General features: G+C 38.0%; 1 protein-coding gene across 2 annotated transcripts in view; it reads right to left on the bottom strand.

Moving 5' to 3' along the window:
• The window catches only part of arvcfb (ARVCF delta catenin family member b), a 133,269-nt gene that overhangs the window by 92,077 nt on the left and 13,947 nt on the right, over positions 1-27,245 (bottom strand). Inside the window, exon 4 of one of the 2 annotated variants that reach the window (XM_016558048.1) lies at positions 26,527-26,760. In XM_016558048.1, coding sequence (XP_016413534.1) covers positions 26,527-26,739 — 213 coding nt within the window. In that variant the 5' untranslated portion in view covers positions 26,740-26,760. Of the gene's footprint in view, positions 1-15,001; positions 15,636-26,526; positions 26,761-27,245 lie in introns of those variants that run through there. The other variant, XM_016558047.1, reaches the window with a different exon arrangement.

Below are 27,245 nucleotides of genomic sequence, written 5' to 3'. Positions count from 1 at the left end.
ATTATATCTATACGTAGGTTTATTTTATGACTTTATGAATGCTTATTTAAAACTGTCTTTGGGAATTAAAAAAATTCTAGAGTAAAAAATATTTAAAAAGTTATTTAATAAAATGAATGAATTAAATAAAATGATATAAAAGAACAAAACATAACTTAAAATACTAGTGTAAAAAAAATGTAATATTAAAAAGTTATTAAAATTATTAAATCTTTTAAATCATTTGACAAAATTGTTGTTTTTGCATGTTAAACATATTAAAAATAAACATGCAAAAAATGTATCTTAATATTTCCCTTTTTCTAATTATTTGACTAAATATGACAATGGGCTGGTTGCATAAACTGCTTAGACTAGTCTTAAAAAGTTAGTCATCTAATGAGTTTATTAAAGACTGGTCATAACTTCTTAAAGTCTGTTACAAAAAAACGGGGAAGTCGTGGCCTAATGGTTAGAGAGTCGGACTCGTAACCCAAAGGCTGCGAGTTCGAGTCTCGTACTGGCAGGGATTGTAGGTGGGGGGAGTGAATGTACAGCGCTCTCTCCCACCTTCAATACCACGACTGAGGTGCCCTTGAGCAAGGCACCGAACCCCCAACTGCTCCTTGGGCGCCGCAGCAAGAAATGGCTGCCCACTGCTCCGGGTGTGTGTTCACGGTGTGTGTGTTCACTGCTGTGTGTGTGTGCACTTTGGATGGGATAAATGCAGAGCACTAATTCCGAGTATGGGTCACCATACTTGGCCACATGTCACGTCACTCACTTATGTCACTCAAAAAAAGACAGACTGGCCCATTTTGAGTCAGAAAAGTAATACCGATTACCTCTTGGCTAACTGCTAGTTGGCCAAACTATTTCTTAAGACACAGTCTTAACATAATGGCTATGTTTATGCAACTGGCCCACTGTGTCTTTAAGTAAAAACTTTAAATTCTAAAGTTTAAAGTATGTGGATTGTGTGCGGCTAGCTGGCTGGCAAGCATACACCAGCCAATACAGCTAAATGAGATAGGATAGAGCACACAAGACTGCATTTGTTTTTCTAGCCTCTCAGACACTGATATGTTTATCAGTCTGAGAATCTGCCAAATTCTCAGTAGATCTGCAGCTTACCTGAACTCTTCCACCATGGCGAACATTTCATATACAGAAAAGTATTGGCTGGGACACAGAGGAAACAGCTCAAGCCAGAGGTTGAAGTATACCAATCTTCAATGTTTATCCAACCACTGCGGCTGCATTTAACAGTGACAGGGGTATAAATGTTTACTGAAGGAGCCTTAATCGTTGGAATGTTCCCAAAAGCTTCAGGCGACTCAGTGGGATGGTCACGGACATGAAGCGCTGCCAAAATCCGATGGCATAAAATTTCGGACTCACTTAGATCATGGACAGAAATTATATAGACAAAAGACAACAGTGCTTTGTTATGATATAGATGGATCATGGAACTTTCATAACCCTTGGCCATCTGCAGTCGACAGGCATAGGAGATGTGCCAATGAGATCGGCCAAAGTTTGTTCTAGCAGAACAAAAAACAATATCTGTAAGCTTTGTAAGATGAAACTAGAATTACACAGTGCAATAAAAACCAAAAGACTTCATATTGGTATCATATTGAATAAATCCAATATTCTGTCAAGGTTCTCTCAGAGAGCCTTCTCTCTAACGGGGCTTAAATGGGGGGGGGTGGGGGGTGACTGACCGAGCATGCAATAAAAGACCCTGAAAGCAATACTGTTTAAGAATCACTAAGAACGCTGTGATAAAAGGCCGTTAAAAAAATAATCAAAGAATTGCGTTGGAGAACACAAACACAACAACAGCAACCCTGGAATGTAACTGTATCGACAGCAAGGCATTAGGCGCTGAATGAGCTGTCACAACATAAATAATGTTGGCAAACCCTACAAACAAGCCAGGAAAATGCTATTAGGTCTGGAAAGGCCTGTTTAGCCAAGGATAAAGGCGGCTTTGAACTATTGGCAGCGCTCAAATCACTTCTGTAAAGGCAACTCAATTCAGTAGCTGTCTTAATCCTGCTCAAACGCAAAGGAGGAATATCTATACACTCTCATCTCATTGGTTAAGGACAGCCAGAACCGATTTTTCCCACTCTCTTCCCTTTCCCCTGCCTCCATTTACTGAAGAAGCCCAGCATCAACAGCTATGCAGAAAGCCACACTGGACTCCTATTTTGTGTCTGAAAACAAGGCCCTCAAATTCAATCCATGTTGAGAAGATTAAGAGGCTCTTCAGTGGCTTTCCCGCTCCATATGGCTACAAGGTGCTTGCCTCTCTCCGGTCTGAAAGGGCTTGAAATGCCGAGCCAAGGGACTGGAGTACCTGTCTCTAGGAGATAAAGTAAAAATGCTGTCTATTTTCGGTTAAACATACATCAATGGCACAGAAATGGATGAAACTATGAAATAGGTAGTTGCCTTTTGCTCAAGGACTGATTCGTTTGCATAAAGAAGGTTTTTAAAGTGCATTGAAATAACACATGGGAACACATAGGAACGAAGATCTATTCTGAGTCATTCTGGTACAGGAATATCACACTAGTTCCTCTGTCAGTTCCTATATTAAAATGATTCAGGTCTTTAAACAGGGTGACTTCCTTAATCTTTCTTTAGCTTCATTATTCAGAAAAAATAAAATATAAAATAAAATCCCTCTTCTTAATACCACCTACTAGCAATAGTAAGTAGCAAATCATTGTTTTGCTGAATAAGGACAAGTCCTTTGATATGCATGAAGATCTATTTTGAGGTATTCTGGTACAGGAATATCATTTGTTCCTTTGTTAGTTTCTGTATTAAAATGACTCTGGTCTCTAAACAGGGTTAACTTCCTTAATATTTCTTTAGCTACATTATTCAGATCGTCAGATCCAATCTATCCTATACGGCTTTAATGGGTCCCACAACAACAACTAATGTCACAGATTCTCTATCATAGTGGAAGCTTAAATAAAAGCTTAAATGAAATGGATTTCTTTTATTTTTTTTTTTATTTTTTTTTTAAATAAAAGGCTAAACCCTTTGAATTGCCTCACCCAGCTTTTTGTTTCAGTAAGAAATCAACAAAGAAAAGTGGGTTCATCAAACTAAAATCTGAAGGAGTTATAGAGTCTGGATTCACCTTCAAGGCTCAGAAAGCATGAAAGGGATCTGTCCTTTCGCTGGAGCACTATCTGACCCGTGTGATCTGTTTGAGGGATGCTGCTGGAAGAGCCTTGCATCAGTGAGCCTGTCTTCATCATTTCAACACTCCAGGTTAGGCAGCGATGCTGAAATCAAATGCAACTCCTTATCTTAGCCATAAGCTCTGACAGACAAGTGGAGAAGAGGATGATGAGCAGCCATTATCGGTTTTTCAGATGGCTGAATTTTAATCGACTCAAATGTAAGACTAGCACAACATACACAGTGGAAAACACCCCACAGGATTTCACTATAAATAGCTGCAATCACTCTACTCCAGAAACGGGATTCTTCATTCATGACTCCACCACAGGCTGCATATAGTACAACACAGCACACTTTTAGGAAAATCAATTCAAACCTCATTTTACGTCTCTTAGCATTGCACAGTCTGGCATTCGACATCCTGTTAGTAAAATGGGTATTTTCCAAATCATTAACGTGCAATAATAAAAAGCAGCTCAGGTGGAAAAGTGTTTCATATTGCTTCCACAGCTAAGGGCATTCTGCATTTGCCAAGAAAAATATTTGTTAATCACTGAATAATCGATTGTTTAAAGGAGATAAAAGCCCCTCACACCTCAAGCCATATCAGTAATGTCTCTACTGGCTTCTGTACACTTTATCTCCATGAAACATGACAATAAACTAAAAAACTGGATTCTCTGAAAGCTTATATCATCCCCAGCTTAAATATGCGCACCATACCAGATGCTAAAAATAGTGTTACGCTAGAACCTTAGCAGGGGAGATTGTGTGTTATCCTATACTCAGACTAGAGGAGATCAGTGAGAATAACTGAACAGGGGCTGCTGATCTAATTCAGGTCAAAAAATAGGCAAAAAGCAATGCTGTGGGGGTCCAGTGTAAAAGCGCATAACGCCTCCATATTTATACATCCCCAACACACACACTGAGGCAGAGATATGCAGGTTTAGCATGGCATAACACTCCACCATCTGCAAAGTATGAGTTGTATGAAGGACCAAACCTGCAGAAATTAAATATAAATACATAAATTAATATATAGAAAAATAAATAAATAGATAAATGTAATAATAGGGAAATAAATAAAGGAATAAATGATTTGATAAAACAAATATAATCCTTTTGTAATAAAATTTTATCCTGAATTTATTTATATGTATTTATTTATGCACTATTTATATTTATATATTCATATATATGAAGAGTTCATTTGCAAAAACCGATAACTCCATTTTTAATTATATTGAAAGGATATTGATTGAGTGATGCAACTGAATTTTTTTTTGCCAAGAATATAGCCATTGATGCTGAAATGGCATTAAATCATAAATAAATAAATTTGATGCCAAATTAAATATCTCTAAACGTTTATTTTGGGTGAACTATACACAGTTCATATTATCACTATCCAATATGTATATATATGAAGAGTTCATTTGCAAAAACCGATAACTCCATTTAAAATTTTTTCCAGAAATCACGTTTTTTTATTGCGCATTCCAAGTAATATCAATCAAACTGCAGTTGGGTTGTTTTGATTAATTAATAATAACTTACAAGTAATTTACAAAATTAAAGTTCATTGAAAGTATGTTTTTTTTTTTTACATATTAAAAGTTTGTTTTCTAGCGCTAATTCGCTAAAATGGACTTATCGGCTTCTGTTCAAAAACAACAAGGGCGCTTGTCGGCTCCAGCAGTAAAATGTGAACTCGCGATGCTTCATATATATATATATATATATAAATATATACATTTTGTGATTTACAATACTGATAGATCTTGTGACTGTAAATATCTTATAAATATTACCTTTTTTATTTATTATTTTCAGCATTTATTTGTAACTTTTATTTAATTATACTTTCATTTATTTGTACAATTTATTTTATATGTATTTTTTATTTATTTATTTTTATATTTACTTATGTATTTATATATATTTATACATTTTTTGATTTATAATACTGATAGATCTTGTGATTATAAATATCATGCTAAAAAATAAACAAACAGAACTACTGTGACATGGGCATAACAGATTGATGTATTTGTTAGCCAAAGATTGTACATCAGGTGGGTCAGTATAATTATACTAGAAAATAACCATTAACCTCAGATTAGAATGTAATGCAAATCTCCCAAGTGCCAAGTACGGTGCACCAATCAGAAGACTCTTTCTGACAGCGGTAATCATTTAGCACAGACCTCCAGTGGGAAAGCGTAAGCCTGCTGGGACTGTCTGTACCGTGGTAGAGGTGTACTCGCGTTACTCTGCCCTCTTCAACTGCATCCATTATTCATTCTCATTAGCTTTACATTTATTCTAGCTGCTCCTAGAGAGGTTCCTCTCTCTTTAGCCGAATCAAAGGAATGATATGTCCTTTATGTATCAGTGATGATTACACATGAATACTGTATGTTAATACGTATTTCCAAACAAGATACTTCAAATGAATTTCTACTTTCAATCAATATATAGCATGTACCTGAACAGTGTGCTCTTTTGCCACAGAAGTGGAGACCCAAAGCATGATGATGAAAAGGCTCTCAAAAAGCCATGCGGGAACAGACAATATTCAAGGGAAGTTCTGTTTTCTACTTTGATTACAGCAGAGCCAAACACAATACACTACATTGCTTTTTGTTTTTTTTTGTTTTTTTAAATAAAAGAAAAAAAGAAAAGGAATGAATACCTTTATTCAGTTAGGACACTTAATGATCTATATTCATACTAAATAGATCAAAAGACACTTATAATGTCTTTAATAAGATTTCAGTTTCATTAATTAAGATTTCTATTTCAAAGTAAACACTGTTTTTAGAACTTCTGCATCAAAGAATCCTGACAAAAGGATTTCTACAAAAAATATGAAGCAAGCATAAAGGCCCGTTCACACCAAGAACGATAACTATAAAGAAAACTATAAAGATATAGTTCTAAAAAATTTTCTCAGTATTAAAGAATAGCAGAGTCCACACCATTCTGTTTTCTACTTTGATTACAGCAGAGCCAAACACAATACACTACATTGCTTTTTGTTTTTTTTTGTTTTTTTAAATAAAAGAAAAAAAGAAAAGGAATGAATACCTTTATTCAGTTAGGACACTTAATGATCTATATTCATACTAAATAGATCAAAAGACACTTATAATGTCTTTAATAAGATTTCAGTTTCATTAATTAAGATTTCTATTTCAAAGTAAACACTGTTTTTAGAACTTCTGCATCAAAGAATCCTGACAAAAGGATTTCTACAAAAAATATGAAGCAAGCATAAAGGCCCGTTCACACCAAGAACGATAACTATAAAGAAAACTATAAAGATATAGTTCTAAAAATTGTTCTCAGTATTAAAGAATAGCAGAGTCCACACCACAGCTATAACGATAAAGGCACAGAGAAATTATATTGTTGGAATCAATTTCAAAACAACTTTTTTCCAGCTGATGAACGCTAAAAACATTGACAGCCAAACAGAATCCATCCTGCTATAATGAGTGCCAGAATTTAAAGCGGCAGATGAGCACGCGCTGAGAATAAACAGACGACATTGTTCGCTGGTGTGGATGCTTATATCGTTACCTTTAAAGTTATTTTTATAGTTATCGTTCTAGGTATGAACTTAACTGTTTTTAACATTGATAATAATAAGAAATGTTTCTAAATCATTAGAAACATTTCTGAAGGATTAATTCTATAAATATATATATATATATATATATATATATAGAGAGAGAGAGAGAGAGAGAGAGAGAGAGAGAGAGAGAGAAAGATCTGTATCCTAAAATGTTTTTTTTTACCTAATATATAAATATATATGTATTCTACCATGTTTTTACCTAATATATAAATACATATAGTAGTGCTGTCAAACGATTAATCGCGATTAATCGCATCCAAAATAAAAGTTTTTGTTTACATAATATATGTGTGCACTGTGTATATGTATTATGTATATATAAATACACACACATACAGTATATAGTTTGAAAATATTTACGTGTATATATTTCTATTCATATAATTGATATTACATATAAATATATTTAATATATAAACGTAACATCTTTTTCTTAAATATACACATGCATGTGTGTGTATTTATATATACATAATAAATATACACAGTACACACACAGATATTATGTAAACAAAACCGTTTATTTTTGATGCGATTAATTGTTTGACAGCCCTATTATATAGCCTACTGTGTGTTTGACTGAAGATAGAACATGAAGAAAGAGATGAGCACCTCTTGTGACTCATGAAACTAAGCCAAGCGAGACTAATGCAGGCCACGACGTGCACAAGAGGTCATTTACACTGTCCCTCTGCACTGCCGTTACCAGAGTTTATGGCATAAATTAGCTCTAAATGGCCTCCAACAGAATAGTAGGCTTAATATGGGGCTCTGTTGAGGCAGGAGGTGGAGGTGTAGGAGAAGAATGGATTATACATTTAAAGACTTTGGTAATGCAAACCAATATGGCTCACCTAGGTCTCTCTCTCTCTTCTAAAGCAGGGAGAGCGGATGTAGAAGCAGTGTCTGAGTGGTCTGACTGGATTAAATCTTTCTGTGCTACAGCGTGATACAGAGAAAGTGAAGGTCTGTGAACTGTACTTTTTTTTAAACTCTGAGAACTTCAGCATGGCCTCGATCTTGCTCACGCTGCATTTTGAAGAAAAATATTGCTGTTTGCCTCTTGAACTCTGTGCTTGACAAATCCACACTAAATCCTTACTCAAGCCCTTCTCCATCCCCACATAAACTCCAGACACACACACACAAGGCACATTCTCAACCTTTAATTTTGGACGGCCAAGCGAGTGGATTGGATTGGCTTGCCTTGCTGCGGGTTGCCACAAACAATAGGCAGAGAGAAAAACAAAACATACCTCTCTGTGATCAAAAGGGCTATAATGTCATTTGAAGGTCCTAAACAATCAAGTGGAGAAACTCGAACCTCATATGGTGAGGTGGAAGGGTCTCTCTCTGTCCTGGTGGGAGAATGCTTGTTATACATGGCACTGATTTGCTTTCATCTTAAGCTTTTTCCTCAGTGTCATCTCTACGTGTGATACTTCATCCATAGCTGGAAGCAGAGATGAAAGCTTTCGTGCCCCTTACAAACAAGAGCAAAACATGATGTTGCACCTCATTAACACAAGAAATGCAGAATGGATGAGACAAAACAAAAGAATGAAATAGAACTAGATTTATGATGCTTGTCCATGTTAAAGTCACCACCATGATGCTAAGGGATTCTCGCTAGAGCCTTCTGGGTGGCCCCAAGTCAAAAGATCCCACCCCCAAGTCTTTATATGGCTATGTCTATTATTATTTTTGCCCATTTTATCATCTGCTAGGTTAAATAATAGTACCCAACTCAACAAGCCCTATTTGAGATAACATTACATTCACAGCAACAACCCGAGCTGAAGTTTAATATTTAGAGTAAGTATGAGCAATGGTAATGAAAAGGCTAATGAAAAAGCCTGCTGAATGAACAAATAAGAGAGCGTCAGCTATCCCAGCAACATCGGTCAGAGGTGCATATCTAGTCAAGGTTCATTAAACAACCTTGCGTCAACGCTGTGCTTTGCACTATTGTTCCTTCTGAACCCCAGTGTGAACAAACGGCTCATACATCTACAGCAGAAATGGATGACATGAGAAACAATACTGAGCAAATGCAGCTAACAGCATATGACAGCTTCCCCCCTGCAGATCTGAACTGCACTATTGTTAAACTCGTTTGCTCTATTGTTTCTGTGACTTATGGAAAAATTTCTCCGAAACTCTCCGGAGTGAGCAGAGTAAGACAAGTGTTTAACAATGTTAAACTGATGATGTTGTTCACTCATAAGTTTGCTGCATTCACCACTCACTTTAATAATATAATATAATATAATATAATATAATATAATATAATGTAATGTGTGTTTTTGCGAACCAGGGGTGCGTTCCCCAAAAGCAACCATGGTCGCAAGTTCCATCGTCACCAATAGAGATCAATGGAACTAACAACCATAGTTAGCTAACAATGCTTTTGGGAAACGCACCCCAGAATGTAAACGCATTCTGAATTCATCTGAATATGTCTGCAGTAACATCAAAACATTGATAAAATGCTGTAGTGCATGAAACTCCCAAAACCAGAAAAAACATCCAGGAAATCGCGACCCCTCCCCAAACTGTTAGCGCTAATCTGGCATGCCTGTATGTGGTAACTAGCACACGCTAAAGAGCTGTCAGAAGACATCATTAATCCCTCAGGACCACCACAGACAGATGGCATGATGGAGAACCAGCAAGCTACTTATTCACTGAGCACAGACCATCTTCGCCATTTCTTTTCTCATAAAAATGTACAAAACTGAACGAAGTTTAAACTGGTCCTGGAACAGTAAAGACCTTTACCAAGAGCTCAAGCTCAATACTCAACCCCCAAACCCAACCTTCCCATTTGAGAACATATTAGATAAACCTCCTAAAGAAAACTGCAAATGTAACAGACCAGAAAGTGGCACAAATCGCCACTCATCCGGAGGCCATGTGGTCCACTTTAGTACAGCACAATATTGCAGATGCAGGGGCGGGATTTAAGGGACATGACCTCCCCCTCAAGGCCTCTTAACTTATCAGTGGGGCACAAAACAGTCTATACATTACCATCAATGTAGCCTGAAGACTTTAACAAGGACAAGTGTGAACTGAAGGAAGTAATGGGAAAGTAAGGGGGGAGAGAGGGAGCATTGAACTTGCAGTGAAGCTCTTAATCGATCCTTGCGGCCAACGGTGGGATAATGTCTCCTAAAGAACGCAGAGCACAGTTAGTATATCAATCTGGGGCAGTTACAACAGCTTCAGTGTGTATGAGAGGATTTCTCAGTCAAAGCTGTTTACATACAGCATATCATCTCTCAACAGAGGAAATGTTGTAAAAATATTTCTACACTGCTGAAAACACAAAAATCGATTCTGGCGTGGACGTCACTATCACGTTCCCCAATGGATAATTCTTCATCCGCTTTCTCGCGAGCTGCCGTGACCATCCAAGCCGGACTGGACTGTGTTATGTGTGTGTGTATTTCAGTTGACGGGCCGAAAAAACGACCATTTTCTCAGTGAACTAATGAAACAAAAGCAAACACACAGTGGTACAATGTTGTCCGCCAGCATCCAGCAGGCCAATGTCATTAATCATGAGATCCAGGGGCAGAGGGCTCTTCATCCAGTGCTGTTGCCATGGCAGACCCTGCAAAAGTGTCACATATGCACCTTTCTCTCTTTCCTATGGCCTCACTGGCTGGCCGCCAGCCAATTACAGCCGTTATTCTTAAAAAGGGGGGGGGTCGGGGGGGGGACATACACAAATACTCTTATTCTCTTTGTTACATGCACATAAACAGTTGTTCGGACAGTGCAGTGAGAGGAAGAGATTCGCCAGAGCTAGATATAGGAGAACCCATGCAATCTGAGATAGCAGTCTGAGGCTATTCCCGCTAATCCTGTCGTCACCTGTTATCCTCCAGGACACGCACACATGCACAAACACAGTCTCCGGTTCTGAGCGTCACCCTTTTGCCCTCTATGTTTACTGACAGGATTGTTGTGGCGCTTTCTAATCTAAACAATTTCGTTTTTTCGCAAGCGTCCATACAAACAGAGAACTACAGGAGGATGGTCCACCTAACAAGCTAGAGGAAAAGAAACATTACCAAACAAACAAGACACTGGGGCTGAGTAAACAGGCACGGGAAAGGTATGATGGTGCCACTGTGTGTGACAGAGAGAGAGGACTGGGTTCCCATGCAATGGTTTAGCTGAAAATAAGCAAGCGGCAACACATCTAGAACTTACTATGGTGATCTGATTTGGTGGTTAATGATACAGACTAGTAAATAAACATTTTTGGTACAAACCTGAGAAACATCAAACCGTAAGTTACTCGAAGCCCATAAATAAACACAAAATTTACCAGCCAGTCAGACTTTTTACCAGATAGTTTACTAAAGAATAATATGTTAAATGTATCATTGCAATATAGACATTGTGTGCCAAAAAAGTTAAAGGAACTATTAAAATAGTATATAAATAAAAAAATACATAGGTTTCTACTAACTTTTTAATAAATATATTATAAACATAATATTAATATAATAAGTAATATTATAAATATTTAATATGTATGTATTTATTTTCCATTTTAACACAACATATATTTGTTTAATAGACAGACAGACAGACAGACAGACAGATAGACAGATAGACATATAGATAGATAGATAGATAGATAGTTTGCAAAAACACAATTTGTCTCAATTTGCACCACATAATTTGTCAAAAACAATGTCGTTCTTAGGCCTAACAATAAATACGTGATTCTACTCGGCTTAATGAAAGATAAATGAATTAATATGTAATGATATTATAGGCCCGTCGAGGGGTATAGAGGCTAAATGCTTCAGGCTAACAAATATTCAGCTCATTTACACACAATCTTCTCGATTAGCACTTTTGGAAACAGCTTACTGAGTGTGAGAACAGACATCCATCTGAAAGGGTGTCTGACTGAATGAGACTGAGTGAGCAGCCAAGAAGCAGAGGCAGTTTGACAGGGGTGTTATGGAAGGGTCAGCTGGTGCTGCTCTGCATTGCATGAGAAAATGCAGGCAAGTAAGGCAGGTCTATATCGGGCACGTAGTCAGCATGCCAACTGGGTTACTGGACGGCACAGTGTGATGGACGTCCTGATAGCATGCCAAGCTTTCACGGCACGTCCAGTGTAATACAGGTACCCGTGAGCCAGCACAAGTGTGGTTTGGGCTGCTAATCCAAAATCAGCTGCAACTTGGCATCTAAAGGGCATCAGATACTTAGTGGAGATGAGTGGTTAGGAGGCCCGGCTATTATCTTAAAGCCATCACCTCATCCAAAACTCTGGCACCCACTCGAGAGGTGGAGCAGATCTCGGTTCTGTCATGCCAGTGATTCTGAAATCCCCTGATTTGGGCGGCACAGCTGCAGTGCGACATCTGGAGCCTCTTCACCATGCCCTCCTACTCCACCACTGCCCAACAAACCTGATAGCCTGGATGAGCACCAGCACAATTACTCAGAGATCTTTTGGGTCATTGACATGTACAGCATCATTCACAGTCACAATCAGCCTCTTCTGCTCTATATGTCTTCAAATATTGATCCATGCTCTGGTACAGTGAATGGCCAAGGCTTTATAAAAGTGAGGCCTGACAGGAAGGTGAATGAAGAGGAATAGAAAGAACCACAGAACTAATGGAGGTTAAAACAGTTCACTGAAGTTTGCACACTCAATTTTTTCCCCATACAATAGGCAAATAACTTCTGGAAATACCAGCAAAACTTAAAATAAGCACTCTGGGGATAGGCAACACCGTACAATTGCTGTGGAAGTCAATAGTCTCAGTCTAAATGAAATGTAAATGGTTTTTTGAAAGAGAAATTATTTTTCTGTCTAGAGATGGCTGGTTCAGTTTTGATGAGGGTAAATCTCTTTTGCAGTAATGGCACTGCCTCCCTCCGCTAAAGTATCAGACATTTATATTTAACTCAGACTTGGGCAGGCTGATTCACCCCACGGTAATTGAGGGTTGAGGACGGTAAGCTCAGCTGGATTGGAAGTCACTGTAACCCGGCCGCAGTGCATGTCGGTTAGGGAAAGACATTGCAGGCATTTACTTTTGGTCTCATGTGTGTAACACGTTTGAACATGAATGCGTTTCATTTATAGAGATGTCTAACTTCACACTCAAGATGCATTGCAGAGTACCAAAGAAGAAGCACATCCAGAAGCGATCAGTTGTAAAGCAGTCAGTACATAATACATAAAAAACATGACTGGCAACAAATAAAAAAAATTTAAAAAGCAAGGAAAGAAAATATTTTTTAAAGAATGTTTTTGTCCATACAATGAAAGTCCCTGGGGTCCAAAACACCACTGAAACTGACTTTCATTGTATGCACTAAAATAAAATAAAATAATTTCTTTTGCATTGCATAGTAGAAAAAAAGTCATATTTTGCAATGACACGAGGGCAAATAAAAATATGACAGAATTGTTATTTTTAGGTGAACTTGAAAAGTTAGAAAAAAAGAATCTGCTTTAATAAAAAATAAAAAAAGGTATCACCTACAGTGAACAAAAAGCATTAAGCTTTACACGAGGGCAAATAAAAATATGACAGAATTGTTATTTTTAGGTGAACTTGAAAAGTTAGAAAAAAAGAACCTGCTTTAATAAAAAATAAAAAAAGGTATCACCTACAGTGAACAAAAAGCATTAAGCTTCGAGACTTTTTGAGATGTTTTGAGACATTAAGCATGTTCTTTAGGCATCACAACAGACAGGATGTCACACTCTAGAGCAGGGGTAGCGAACGTCGGTCCTGGAGAGCCGCAGCCCTGCAGAGTTTTGCTTCAACCCTAATCAAACACACCTGAACAAGCTAATCAAGGTCTGAAGGGTTATTAGGAAGCTACAGGCAGGTGAGTTTTAATTAGGGTTGGAGCTGAACTCTGCAGGGCTGCGGCTCTCCAGGACTGGAGTTCGCCACCCCTGCTCTAGAGCTTCTAATAAAAAAAAAAAAGTGGTGCAACTGTTTAGTGAACTTGTGTCTTCACACTCAGTGGCTTTATCTAACAACCAAGATGACAGACAACAACATCAACTGTGTCAGACACTCCAGCCGAAAGCAGAGCCTCTTGATCTCCATGCCCTTGTGTGACACGTCTGACCTCACAGACGCAGGTGCTAGTCTTAAGGAATGCTCTGAGGTTAGCAGAGGTTAGATTGCATGCAGCATACGGTGAGCCCCAAAGAATGGCAGGAATGTCTGTCCTGTGGAGGTAGGGGTTCACGGACAGAGACGCTACAAATTCGGCGCCTTCAGACTTTGTTATGCTTAGCGTATCGAAAAATACAGCTGCCTCTCCTGTGCTAGTTATGTAGAAGCAATCATCCGTGAGACAGCCATGAACAGATTAACGCAGCCAAATGGATGGTTGTAAGAATGTCTTTCGCAAACTTCATTAGCTCAGAACTCATTTGAGCACAAAAACGGCTTGCTTCTTGCAAAGCCTGTACCTCTTTGTTATTCACATGTCCTAACTGTCCGACCTGGCACATTTTTACGGTATGGAATGACACAGCACTCTTTCGGGAACGAGTCTTTAGAAAATCCCTACATGCCGATTAAAAAGAACATTCCTTTGACCTCCTCGCAGCTTTGCCAGGCAATGTGGTAGCTCCAAAACAAAGAAAACAAATAGTTGACCACTGATGTGTCCAGTGCTGGGGAGGAAGGGAGGGAGAAGAGGAAGCAAAACAGTAAATCTTCAATCCCAGCTTCTTTTCATCAACTTTACTGACTATTTTGTCTCTTTTAAATCCTGTAGGATTCCTCATGTTTACCTCAGATTAATCGTTAGATGCGTCCGCATGCTGCTTTACATTATGGGAATGTTATTGACAGCTGAGCACAACTGAATCTGAATCACCTCTGGAAAGATGTATACTGAATGTTGACAGTACGCAGCATGTGACCACAACAGTACGTGTTGATATTCTACATTAAAATGCAAGATTAGTAAAACAGAATGAAAGGAAGGAATTTTGAGGGACAACTTAACATCCAACACAACCAAAACCCAACCACTAAAGAGCAGGAAAATTGAGAGATCATTTAAAATCAAATGCACTCAAGCAATCAACAGCAAACAGAAGAGAGAGGAGGATGAGAGCGAGTGAATCCCCAAACTGACCTGCTTCACTTCAGCCGGCATCACGGAAATCCTGTTTGGTTAAGCCTCTGGGAGAAACGCGAGGAGAACAATATTCTCTTGAGAGTGGAGTTTGTCTGTCTGTCAGTCAGTCAGTCTTTTGTTCCTTATTATGTGAGTACGTCCTGTGAGAGCCGAGGCAGCTCAGAGCCACAGAGCCATCCTTTCCCGACAGTCACATGCACGAATATACTCCGTCTCTCTCGTCTTCTAACGTCTTCTCTCTCTCTCTCTCTCTCTCTCTCCCCTTCTCACACACACGCTCTTTCTAACACATGCTCGTAATCCTCTCAGGGACAGAAGAAACCCGCCTCCACCGTCGCCGAGCGAGGATGCTGCAAACGTTGGGGCGAATAATGATTTCACAATGAAGAGAGATGATCTAGACAGTCCAACGAATCCTTCAATAAATTCAGGAATCCGGCTGAAGAGAACCAAAACAAAACAGCTCACACACAGAGAAGTGGAGGGGGAAAAAAGTTGCCCAGTGCTGGAACAAAACCCTCTGGGTAGACTAAGTAAGAGGAGGGCGGGCGGGTGTAGAGGACTGGGAGAGGGGGGTCTGTGCGCGCGTTTGAGTGAATAGAATCTTCCCAGAAGGCAGTTGCCCTGTTCACAGCGTAGAGTTTTTTACTCTCGTTCTCTCCCTCTCCTCACCGAGCATCTATGCAGACAAGGGTCAGATGGATTGGAGGGGGAAGGGGCTGACAGATAGACGCAGCTGGAGTGGAAAGAGAGAGAGAGAGAGAGAGAGAGAGGCTCCACCCAGCCAACATGCCAAAAGAGCATGAGCCCTGAGAGGGGGACAACTCTCCACAAAACTTTGTTATTTTCCTTTTTTTATCCCATACGCTCTCTCTCAGCCCATTCTTTTCTCTCTCAGCTTTTGTCCTTTTGTCCTTCCAGCCTGCTAAATATGAGAAGGGAAAGGAAAGAGGTTGCAGAATGATTTCAGACAGCATTCAGTGACTGATAATGTGAAAGAATTTGAATCCAAATCTATGAATGGCTTTAACACAAAGCCGGACGGAGGGAGAGTTCAGGAATGGGCACTTTACACCCTAGGTGTCAAACTCATTTTAGGTTGTGGCCCGGATACAGGACTACTATTTTTATTTGTTGGACATTGGCGTGCTCGTGGAGATAATAAAGTTTAGAATCAACTGCCTGCTTCACTAACCTATACTGGGGTTAAATTAAAGGGTGCATGTTGAATTTCTTAATTTCATTCACCAGACCTTTTGAATGGTAGTGTAATAAATATTATGGCAGTATTCAGAGAAAATAAGTATAAATGGTAACACTTTAGTATATTGGAACAATTCTCACTATTAACTAGTTGCTTGTTAGCTTGCCTATTTTTAACATATTGCCTGTTTATTAGTACTTATAAAGCACATATTCTGCATGACCATATTCTACATCCTTAATCCTAAATCATCCTAAAGTTTATTGAGGCAAAACTTGTAGTTAATGGTTTGTTAATAGCGAGAATTGGACCTGAAAAATAAAGTGTGACTGTATAAAAATAAATTAATAAACCTCAGAATCATCAGTTAATTGTAACAATTTTTGTGTTCAAATTCAAGCAAATGTTTAAAATAATTGACAGCTCATTTGAAAAAACAACAACAGTAATGTATGCCAATCTCACACTGTGAACACCTACCCTAACACAAAGTTCTGTCAAGACCACTATCATCAAAGATGTTTGACAATTAGCATACAGTTTGGTTTGGCGGTATGGTTCTGTTCTGGGCAAGAACTCCCTGCGCATCCATGCAGCCTAGCATGGATGAGAGCAGGGAGAGCAGCAATAACCCCCCAGGGTAAACCGAACAGAACCAACATATGCAAACAATTAAAAAAACAGGAAGGGCGCAAAAACTTTTTCACACCACTGTAGGTGTCGTATTCCTATAGGTAGATGCGGATCAGCTGAGAGTCAGCTGATGCGAGCTTGACTAACGTGACCTGCCAGAACTAACGCTACGCTTGATTTAGGTTTCAAAAAATAAACCACAGGCCTACAACAAATTTGTAATTACAAGCCTGTGTCTTAGTCAAACGTAACTTTATGAACTTATCTGACCAAGAAACTCCAGATTCGAGTGCAAACTCGGAGTAGAAATGCTTCAATAAACTGTCAAAGCTGAAAATATTCCACCTCGGAGCTCACACACTCTTTTACTTAAAAACCAAATCCTTCTCAAACTTTGAACAAGAGTCAGCGCAAACACACCCCCATACTGAAGAGCATCATGTCTTATCTAGCAGTAACAGCCTGAATCTGTTTGCAGTCGGCCTGAATGACTTTGTTTCTTTTTCTACTACAGAGTCTGACACCAAACAGACTGTAGAAAGCCTTGTGGTCGCTGAACAGTATAAACACGTCAACAGAAAAAGTGTTGATAAATAAATAAACTGAAAGTAATCAGAACGTTTTAGTGGACTCATGCCCGAGGAGGTACTGTGATGGAACAGACGCCGGGAAAGGTTAACGTGGACTACTGCAGAGAGAAAGACAAAAAGAGAAAACAGATAATGAAACGAACAAGAAAGGATAAGAAAGATACGCAACATACATGCAACTGTTTTAATCTCATAAATATATTTATAAGTGCTGAATATTTGAGAAGGCTTTTGCTCAAGAGGATGTGTGATGTTTGTTTAGGGTTGCAGCACTCCCAGATTTGGAATGTAATGAATTTCATCATTAGAAGTTTTCAAAGGTGGCTACTCAGCAAAGATCACATTTTAAATGCATCACCTCTGTAAACGAGCACTGATTATATTTAAAGGGGTCATATGATGCTACTAAAAAGAACATTATTTTGTGTATTTGGTGTAATGAAATGTGTTTATGCGGTTTAAGGTTAAAAAACACATTATTTTCCACATACATACCTCAAGCGTGTGACAGAAATGTTACGCCCCTTGCCATACTGTTATGCCCTGTCCGGCCGAAGCGACGAGACAAAAACATTCAAACCCATTATAAAGGAGGCATTTGTTGCATCCAGAGGGGACATAATTACGGATTATAATGACTTATACTGTCTTTTTACGCGTTGCGTTGCATCGCGCCGCGTAAACATAAAACCATGTCTGCATTTGTGGACTGCAGACTGGGAAATAAACATACAATATTGTTTCTCTTGATGTGCATGATCAAACACAAAAATGTCAGTCTTGGTTCTTAACAACAACACAGATCTGGTAAATGAGATCCTGAGAGAGAATATGAAGAAAAAAAGGGAAAATGCGGAGCATAAAATTTAGCATTAAACGAACAGTTTCACCAAAAATATAAATTCAATCAATATTTACCTTACTTGTTCCAACCCAAATTACTTTTTTTTCTGTGGAACATAAAAGGTGAATTTCTGAAGAATATCCTGGATATTATTTTTAATATAATAAAAGTGAATGAAGATAGTTAAGTTGTTAAGCTCCGAAATGATGCAACAATCACCATAAAAATAACATAAAACTAGTCCACATGACTCTATATTCCAAGTTTTCTAAAGTCAAACCAAAATACTCAATGAAAATTTAATTTGCTCTCCATGGTGTGTTCATATTATAATCAGCAATGCCAGATCCACGAAGAATCACTCTATTGAGTTGGATCTTTTCGATTAATCCATTGATCCAGTTAAAAAAACAGGTATGAATGACTTGTTCATGAATTTGACTAATTCAGTTCTTGAGTTTCAATTATTCAGCTTCAACCCACTGGAGGGGAAGATTATCATGGAATAACAATGTAAATTTGGTTTGTTCCTCACACAAAGCTATCACATGACATAGAATACTTAGAATACGCCTCACAACTCATGGCACCTTTGATACTTTTTTGTCATTTTGGAGCTTGAGAATGCTATACAGGTAAAGGAAATACAGGTAAGAGTAAATACTGACAAAATGTCAATTTTTGATGAACTATTTGTTTAACTACACTACATCTCACACTGTTGTGATAACCATCTCCTTCAAACTACCATTAAATATCATCTCCACACCACTGCTTTCAGTCTGAGCTGTCCTACTGTGTCATACCGACGTTCTCACACAGTAGCTGCTCTCCAAACGCTCACTTATTCAAAGCTCATCATCCAGTCCTCTGCTCGAATCAAGTCTTGTTATGACACAACATGTGTAAATAGACCAGGCCCTGGTAATAAGGTAAACGACTGGCAGTCTGGACATGCACACCAATCTCTGGATAAATATAAAGAGCAGAAGTTAGTCTTTCCATGCACACACAAAGTCAATAAAGCCACCAGAGACCAGACAGAAATATTACACATTTCATATCAGTGGGAAAACAACAGGAGAATAAAACAAAGTAATTTAGCTGATCCTATAATGCGCTGCCTGCCACACAGAGTGATGACTATTTAAATCCTTTAGGAGAAAGTCAAATAAAAATATCAATACTTTTTGCTTTCATTGTTTAAATGTCATTTTAAACAACATTTCTAACTCTATACATTGGAATAAGTTGTTAAATCAACCTATTTCTGTAGAAACGTACAGGTAATCATCAGCTATATCTTTGATCATTACCCATCAACAAGTTTGTGGCACACAAATGATTAAACTGTGGTACTAAACCACTTTAAGACAACCACTATATTAAAAGTCAGTGTTGAAGCCTCCGAACAACTCTTTCAACTAACCGTGCATTTTACACACTTCAAGTGGTTTCAATTTAGGCTCCCAATAAGAGGGTCAAGCACACATACTTGTTTGGTTATATATGAACATGCCAAGCAAAGGGGTCACATTCCTGGAGTGACTCGGGGGTCTCATAAAACAAGAGATTCTTATTTTAAACACATGAGTTCAGGATCCACTGAGTGAACAGCAGTTGGTCTTTTAAGTGGTTCCAAAGTCACTCCTGCTGGTATGGTTACTACTAGTTACTTTAAAAAAAAAGTAATCTGATTACATAACTTGCGTTGCTTCTAATGCTTTAACCCCAACACTGTTAACAGTGGTTTTATATAATTAGTTTACAGCAAAGTAAAAATCTAGCTGTTTTTCACCTTAAATCCACCATGTAAATGTAATTACAATACATTATTATTATCAGGCACGGCTCGTTTATATGGGCAGGTGGGGCAGAGCCCCACCAAAATATTAATCCACAACATAGACCTCTATATAAACTGAAACAATAATAAATTGTAAATTTGTTCAGCATTCTGCAACAAATATTTTTCAGATTTTTGATACTATTTTAAGTCGTAAAGTATATATTAAAATCCCGCGCATGGCTTTAGCAGGCATACATGATACATGACGGTGCCTGAGACCTCCCGAGCTCAACAGCACCCCACAATTTTGCAACGAAAATCTGTGGTGAAAAGGGGAACTGCAGCGCGCTCTAATTGAGAGCCAGTTTTGAGACTGCCCCGCTTATTTTCACGCTCTCTTTGCAGAACACCCAATCCCTGTTCCCTGCATCTCGCTCCTGCATAGCCTACTCTTTTTTCTTTTTCTCCTTGTAGCTGGAAATCAGCTCAGAGACAATTTGCAGGCTATATATATATATTTTTAATAATTCCAGTCTTGCTCGAGAACTCCGGTCTGACGCACGCGGGTTCTCGTTATTTCCTTATCACTTCTCGCGTGTGTTTTGTTGTGAAACGTAGTTTGCGGACCAGACAGAGCTGTCGGCGATTCTTCCTATTGTGAAGTCATGCAGTGTGAAACCCCCTGTCGCCGATCTATCGTGCAATGTGAACACAGCAGCAACTGAATGCTACCCCAGATAGTCACGCAGTGTGAAAACAACGGCGATCCGACGAGTTTGAAAATCGTGCAGTGTGAACTCGGCATTACTTGAACCTCGCTCCACCAAGACGATATCAATCCTCTTCAGCTATGTGTCTGCATCAGGTCAGTCACTAGTTGGCATGTCTGTTTTTTTCTATGTGGAGTAGTGGATCAAAATAACAAAGTATAAATCCTTTAGTTTAAATGTGCTCACATGAATAGCCTTTATATGGTTATAGTGTGTTTGTTTTATTATTATTCTGAGAATAGACATTTGATCGTCTTTCCTCACCTGAATTGCTCCACAACTTGCAACATTCTAAATCAACATTTGGAGGTGATAAATGCTATATTAAGGCAATTATGTTACAGCATTTTATGCGTGTTCTCCGAGCCTGTCAATCAACATTAGCGCACCACCCACAGGATAATGCAAGGACATCTCTGCCAAAATTTTGTCCGCATGTGTTCAGAGATTAGAATATAAAGTTTACAAAATGTTTTTCATATATTAGTGCTACGACCCAGAATCTGCCCCACCTAAATTTACGGTCAGGAGCCGCTACTGATTATTATTATTATAATATCACAAAAATACTTTTAAGCCATTAGATAAACTGGTTACACTTTAAAATAAAGTTTCATTTTTTAACATTAGATAACTAAATTAGTCAAAAAACGATAAATGAAAAATACTAAAGCACTTATTAATCTTAGTTAATTCCAACATAGTTATTTCAACATAGTTACTTACTAAAATCATAAGTTGTATTTGTTAATATTATTTAATGAGCCTGAGGTAACAAGAACTAATAGTGAATAGTTGTATTTTTTTACTAATGTTAACAAAGATTAATAAATACTGTAACAAACGTATTGCTTATTGTTAGCCAATATTACTTAATGTATAAACTAATGTTAACTGATGGGACTTGATTGTAAAGGATTACCAATAAAACTATTAAGACAGACATTAAATATATCACCCAGCACTCAGATTACAACACGGGAAATGCTGGACACGACCTTATTTATACTCAGAGAGTGAGAAAAAAAGATCAAGCAACATTGTGAAAAGAAAAAAAGCAAGAAAACTCTGTTCTTCGTGTATTTTAGGGCTTTTAGAGGATTAATCATTTGATGGATTGTGGAATGGGGATGAGAGCGGTCCGAGCAGCCCTCTGTAGAATATGAATAGCTGTGGGCACCTGCAGCTGCTCTGAATACAAAGAATGCAGCTATTCCCGTTCCTCAATGAGAGCGTCTGTCCTTCAGTGTGCCAGCATTATGAACCACGCGAGCAGATTCACCTTTCTAACACCTGCAGACATATCAAAAATAGGGATTACTCACAGGATTAATGTATTATGAAAGAAATATAGCCATATCACTGGAAGTGGATCCTGATTTATGACATGCTGCATGGGCTTTACAGGCAACTACCTGAAGCTTCACGCTCCACTTCTCATTGCTCATCCACAGCAGTTTTACTCTCCATTCTGTCTGCACTTCTTATTGAAAATCAAGTATGACCTAACAACAGGTAACTTCTTCCAAGCAGCTTTGTGAGGCACATTTAAGCACATCAGTGAAGATCAAATGCCCAGTGACTCTCTCACATGATAAAACCATCACCATTCCTGTAGCTTTCATATCACTGCAATGACCACAACTGAAAAATACTTGATGCATGCAAACTTCAACATTACTTTCACTAAGATATGCCGTTTTCCTCATGGCATTATTTTGTTGGCATAAAGAAGACATTTAGGCAAAACAAGAAAACATCTCATTAATAATAATATTTGCGAAAAAAAAATTTTTTAGTCATGTGCATACACAAATGTTCCACATTCTTGTGACACATTCTCTGATTGCCCCATATTTTTAGTCACATTTGTAATTTTCAAAGGAAAACTTCTGGAATCTAAAAGGAGAAAAAAAAGTTGAGTAGAAAAAACTGTTAGCACTATGTATGTGTGAGAGCAGAAAAAAGCTAAATGAGAGGTGCGAAAGAGAAAATAAGCAATGCAGGCAGTTTCACTGCTGCTTTAATTATAGTTTTACAAGAGGTTTGACTTTTCCTAATGGCACTGGAAGCGAGGTGGCATGGGAGATTGTGTATGTGTGTGGGAGGAGGGTGAGAAAGTCATTGTTAAGCAGGTGATTTACAAGACTCTGGGCCTCCCAGGCTTTTCCCAGCAGCGAGCTTCCTTGTGTTTTGCGGCTAACCATACGTGTCCACAGGCATGGAGGAAATACACCCAAAAAGAAAGGACAAGCTTTATAGGGTATGTCTGAAAAATGCACATCCAGTATGTATAGTCTATGACTGCTTTCAGTGCACAATTAAAAAAGTCATTGCACAGACTACTATTTAAAAAATTGGGTCAGTAAGCTTTTTGAAAAAGTCTCTTAAGCTCATCAAGGTTTTTAACACGGATCAATTCAGTGCATCCTTGCTGAATGAAAGATTTAAACTGATACACATCATTTTAATGGATCCTTGCTGAATATTAATTTCTTTCAAGAAAATAAAGACCCCAAACTTCTGAATTGTAGGGAACTGTATATACATGTGGGAAAAATAAGGCCATATAAAAATCATATTGGGATGAACTGATTAGATCATTTGGCTTACAGTACATTTAAAATAATAATAACAAATAATAACAGAAATTATGATATATACGCATTTTGTCCATGAGGATAATCTAACATAAGTAAAACATATTTTATTCAAATGGAGCCTGGAATTTTTCACTTCTCTTTTCTCAACGTTTACAGAACAAACTGAAAATGTCAGCTGTGCTCCTCACACCTGTGGACCTGTACAGTAAAACTGAGGAACCTGAGCAGTGGTGTATCATGCCATCTCTGAGTGTCTCATCACAGACAGCACTGATCAAAGCAGCAACTTTTCTTCCAAAGCTCTCCACAGGCCTTTCAGACTCAAAACATTTAGACAGATCTAGCAAAGTTCAGCCACAGGAACCAAGCTTCAGTCCTCCAGGCACGCTTCCTGAATTTTAAATAGTGTTCTAGATTCCAGGAAGAAGTAGCTGTGATGTTCTTCGTACTGCCTCAGGTCACGACCTCTGAACATTACTTAAACGTGAGACAGTTGGGGTTACTTTAATGAAAAGCTGTCTATGGTGTCAGAGTTGCTGTGGAAGGTCTGCCATTGATGGAGTCCTATTGCGTGCCTCTGTCACTCTGTGACCTTTTAGGCCTTGTGAAGAATAATAAAGGCTTAAAAACAAAATAAATCAATGTCTGCAACTCAGTAAACAGACCGAAGATAAAACCGTGAATGAGGTGAGTCCTTTTATTCTTTGGGAATCAAATCTATTAACACCTGATACACCTCCCAATACAGTATTAATGAGTACAAGACACAAGATGAATGAGGCGCACCTGCAGAACCACAACAAATACAGCAGTGCCAATTATTCATACAACATTCCAAGAAACTGCATGCATATGGACCATTTTCAAATTATAAAACACTGAGATTTATAAGGCAAAAAGAAAAGCCACTGATACAATGAAAGCATGAGAGAACTGCTGAAAGAAAATATCTGAAGATATCAACCTTAAAAGACAAATATATACTTACTCATTTTAAATATTTATACATTTATATTAATTAAAACCATAATAGCCGAAATATATATATATATATATATATATATATACAGTGGGTACGGAAAGTATTCAGACCCCCTTAAATTTTTTACTCTTATGAAAATTGCATGTTATTTTTTATTTAGTACTGTCCTGAATAAGCTATTTCACATAACGGATGTTTATATATACTCCACATGAAAAAAATAATAACTGAATTTATAAAAATGACCCCGTTCAAAAGTTCAAAAGCTCATATGCAACTATTACAGAAGGTTCAAATGCTCACCGATGCTCCAGAAAGAAAAAACATGCATTAAGAGCCGGGGGGTAAAAACTTTTTGAATTTGAAGATCAAGGTAAATTTAATTTATTTTGTCTTCTGAGAAACATGTAACTATCTTCTGTAGCCTCTTGTGCGCAAACACAAGGAATTTGTTGTGGTTTTACAGGAACTCTTGGTACATACATACAAATAACCATTATATATATGAGATATATAGATAGTTATAGATAGTTATAAGATAGTTATAGAAGTTCACAGAACTGACTCAGCAACAGCTGAGTAAAACTGTTTCATCTGAGCATGTGGCACTTTAAGCATGATCGTATCGCATATCGAATATCGCATTATTTAATGAGTTATCGCATATCGCATTTTTCTTTAATATCGCACAGCCCTACAGAAGATGCTGGAAAACCAATTAATGTGCAGGAGCTGGAGGATTTTTCTGAAGAACAGCAGACAGTTGAACTGCTCAGGACCAGCTAGGGACTCACGAACAACTATCACAAAACAGTAAAACAGTCGTGGATCATCCAGGAAACGACACACCGTATTAAGATTCAAAGGTATGTAAACTTTTGAATGGGGTCATTTTTATAAATTCAGTTATTATTTTTTCTTGTGGAGTATATATAAACATCTATTATGTGAAATAGCTTATTCAAGACAGTACTAATTAAAAAATAACATGCAATTTTCATGAGCTCTCTTATTTTGTTAAAATTATTAACATATTTGCATATTCTGCAACTTATGAGCACAACTGTATATAGGTTACACTTGTCCACAGTAGCTAACATAAGCAGCAACATCACTTCTGGTAAGAACATCAGCGACATAAATCCACCAGCTTTTGATCCTAATCACTGTGCGGTTTGTGATCTAAGCTTAATTCTCATTCATTCTCATTGAGAAAGGAAGTGACACAGGATATAAAGACAGACATCTAGACAGAAGATACCAGTCAGTTTCGGCAAACCGATTCTGTGACATGCAAGGCCTTCTGACAGTTACACTTTTCTGTAACTGGATTTACAAAACAGAAAAGTTCAACACAAATGCAGAGTCAAAATATTTCACCCTTTTATGATGAGGATGAAGGAACACTACATATGCACCTCCAGAGTCAGTCAGAAATAAATGATTTGATGATAATATCCCACCAAAAACGCCTAACAGAAAAATCATTTACTACAATAATTAAAGTTTTTAGCCTTTTACATTTTTCTTTCTACATCTTTTAGATTGCAATCCAATTTTCTCAAACAAAAAAGTAAATAAATGTACAAAATCAAATGAAATGTGGCACTCTAGAAGCTTGTTTATAGACCTACAATTTGTTATTTTGTAACTCCCTACTACTTCGACTCGAGTGAAAATTTTTTGGTAACACTTTAGCATAGGGACCCATTCTCACTGCAATGGTATCAATTTTATTTCCTCTCATATTGACTTTAGGAAGGCATCCTTATAACATCACTGCCTCAGACACACATTTGCCTTAGCGCCATGAGGAACCCAAAGAAAACGTTACGGTCTATGAGATAATATGAAAAAGCATGTGGCGGACAGAGATGAGAAGAAAAAATCAGTGTAAAGACAACTCATCCTAAGCACAGATGATGAGTCACTGCAGAACAACACCCAGAGCAATAGCTCAGCACAGCCAAACACAGCTCAAGCTAAATGAGATACAGATTTCATGAAAACAATGGAAATAATGCAGCATCAGCATGAGACGAGGTATGGGGCTGCTTTGTTCATTCACACACACTGACGCATGACTGGCCATGCTGGAATGGTTTACCTGCATGACCATCTGTTGCCAGGCCAGCGGTTGGTTGCTCCCGCCTGTGGTGCCGCCCACCAGTCGATCAGAGGGCAGACTGCCGCATTCCAGCTGTAAGGAGACATTGCGGCGCTCCTCTTCAAGGGCCCTGGTCAGACGCTCGAAGCGCGCCTCCTGCTCTTTGACTGATGCCAGGATACTGGCGGCTGACGGCACGTCATATTCTTCCATGGCAGCACTCAAAATTATATGCTGATTACAGGGCAGGGTAAATAGGGGAGAGAGAAGGATCCAGGACAAAAGAAATAGCCATTTAAAGGGACGGTTCAGCCAAAAATTTTAATTCTTTTAACATTACACTCTCTCTGTACTTTTTTTTCTTCCGTGGAACATAAAAAGAAGTTATTTATAGCAGCATGTCTCTTTTCCATTAAAAGCGCATTGAAAGCAAAGAACTGAACAACTTATAGGGTCAGGGGATATTCAGGGCTAAATATTGGAATATTCTATACTATAAAATAAATAAAATCGACGCGATATCATTTTTACTAGGGATAAAACTAAATCAAAAGCTTACTTTTAAAACACAGTTCTAATAAATAAATAAATAAGACAAGAAAAACATAAATAGGTTTTGTCCCTTTAGGCCTTCCATAGTCCGGTGTGCATTGTAGATGCATATACTGTAGTCTAGTAGTGTTTGTGTTTATAAGACTGTTTATATGAGCACTTCTAAA

Source organism: Sinocyclocheilus rhinocerous, unplaced genomic scaffold, assembly GCF_001515625.1.
Source record: "Sinocyclocheilus rhinocerous isolate Xijiao unplaced genomic scaffold, SAMN03320098_v1.1 scaffold196, whole genome shotgun sequence".
Classification (NCBI taxonomy): domain Eukaryota; kingdom Metazoa; phylum Chordata; class Actinopteri; order Cypriniformes; family Cyprinidae; genus Sinocyclocheilus; species Sinocyclocheilus rhinocerous.
Note: the sequence above shows the minus strand (reverse complement) of the source record. Positions and strands in the feature narration are given on the sequence as shown.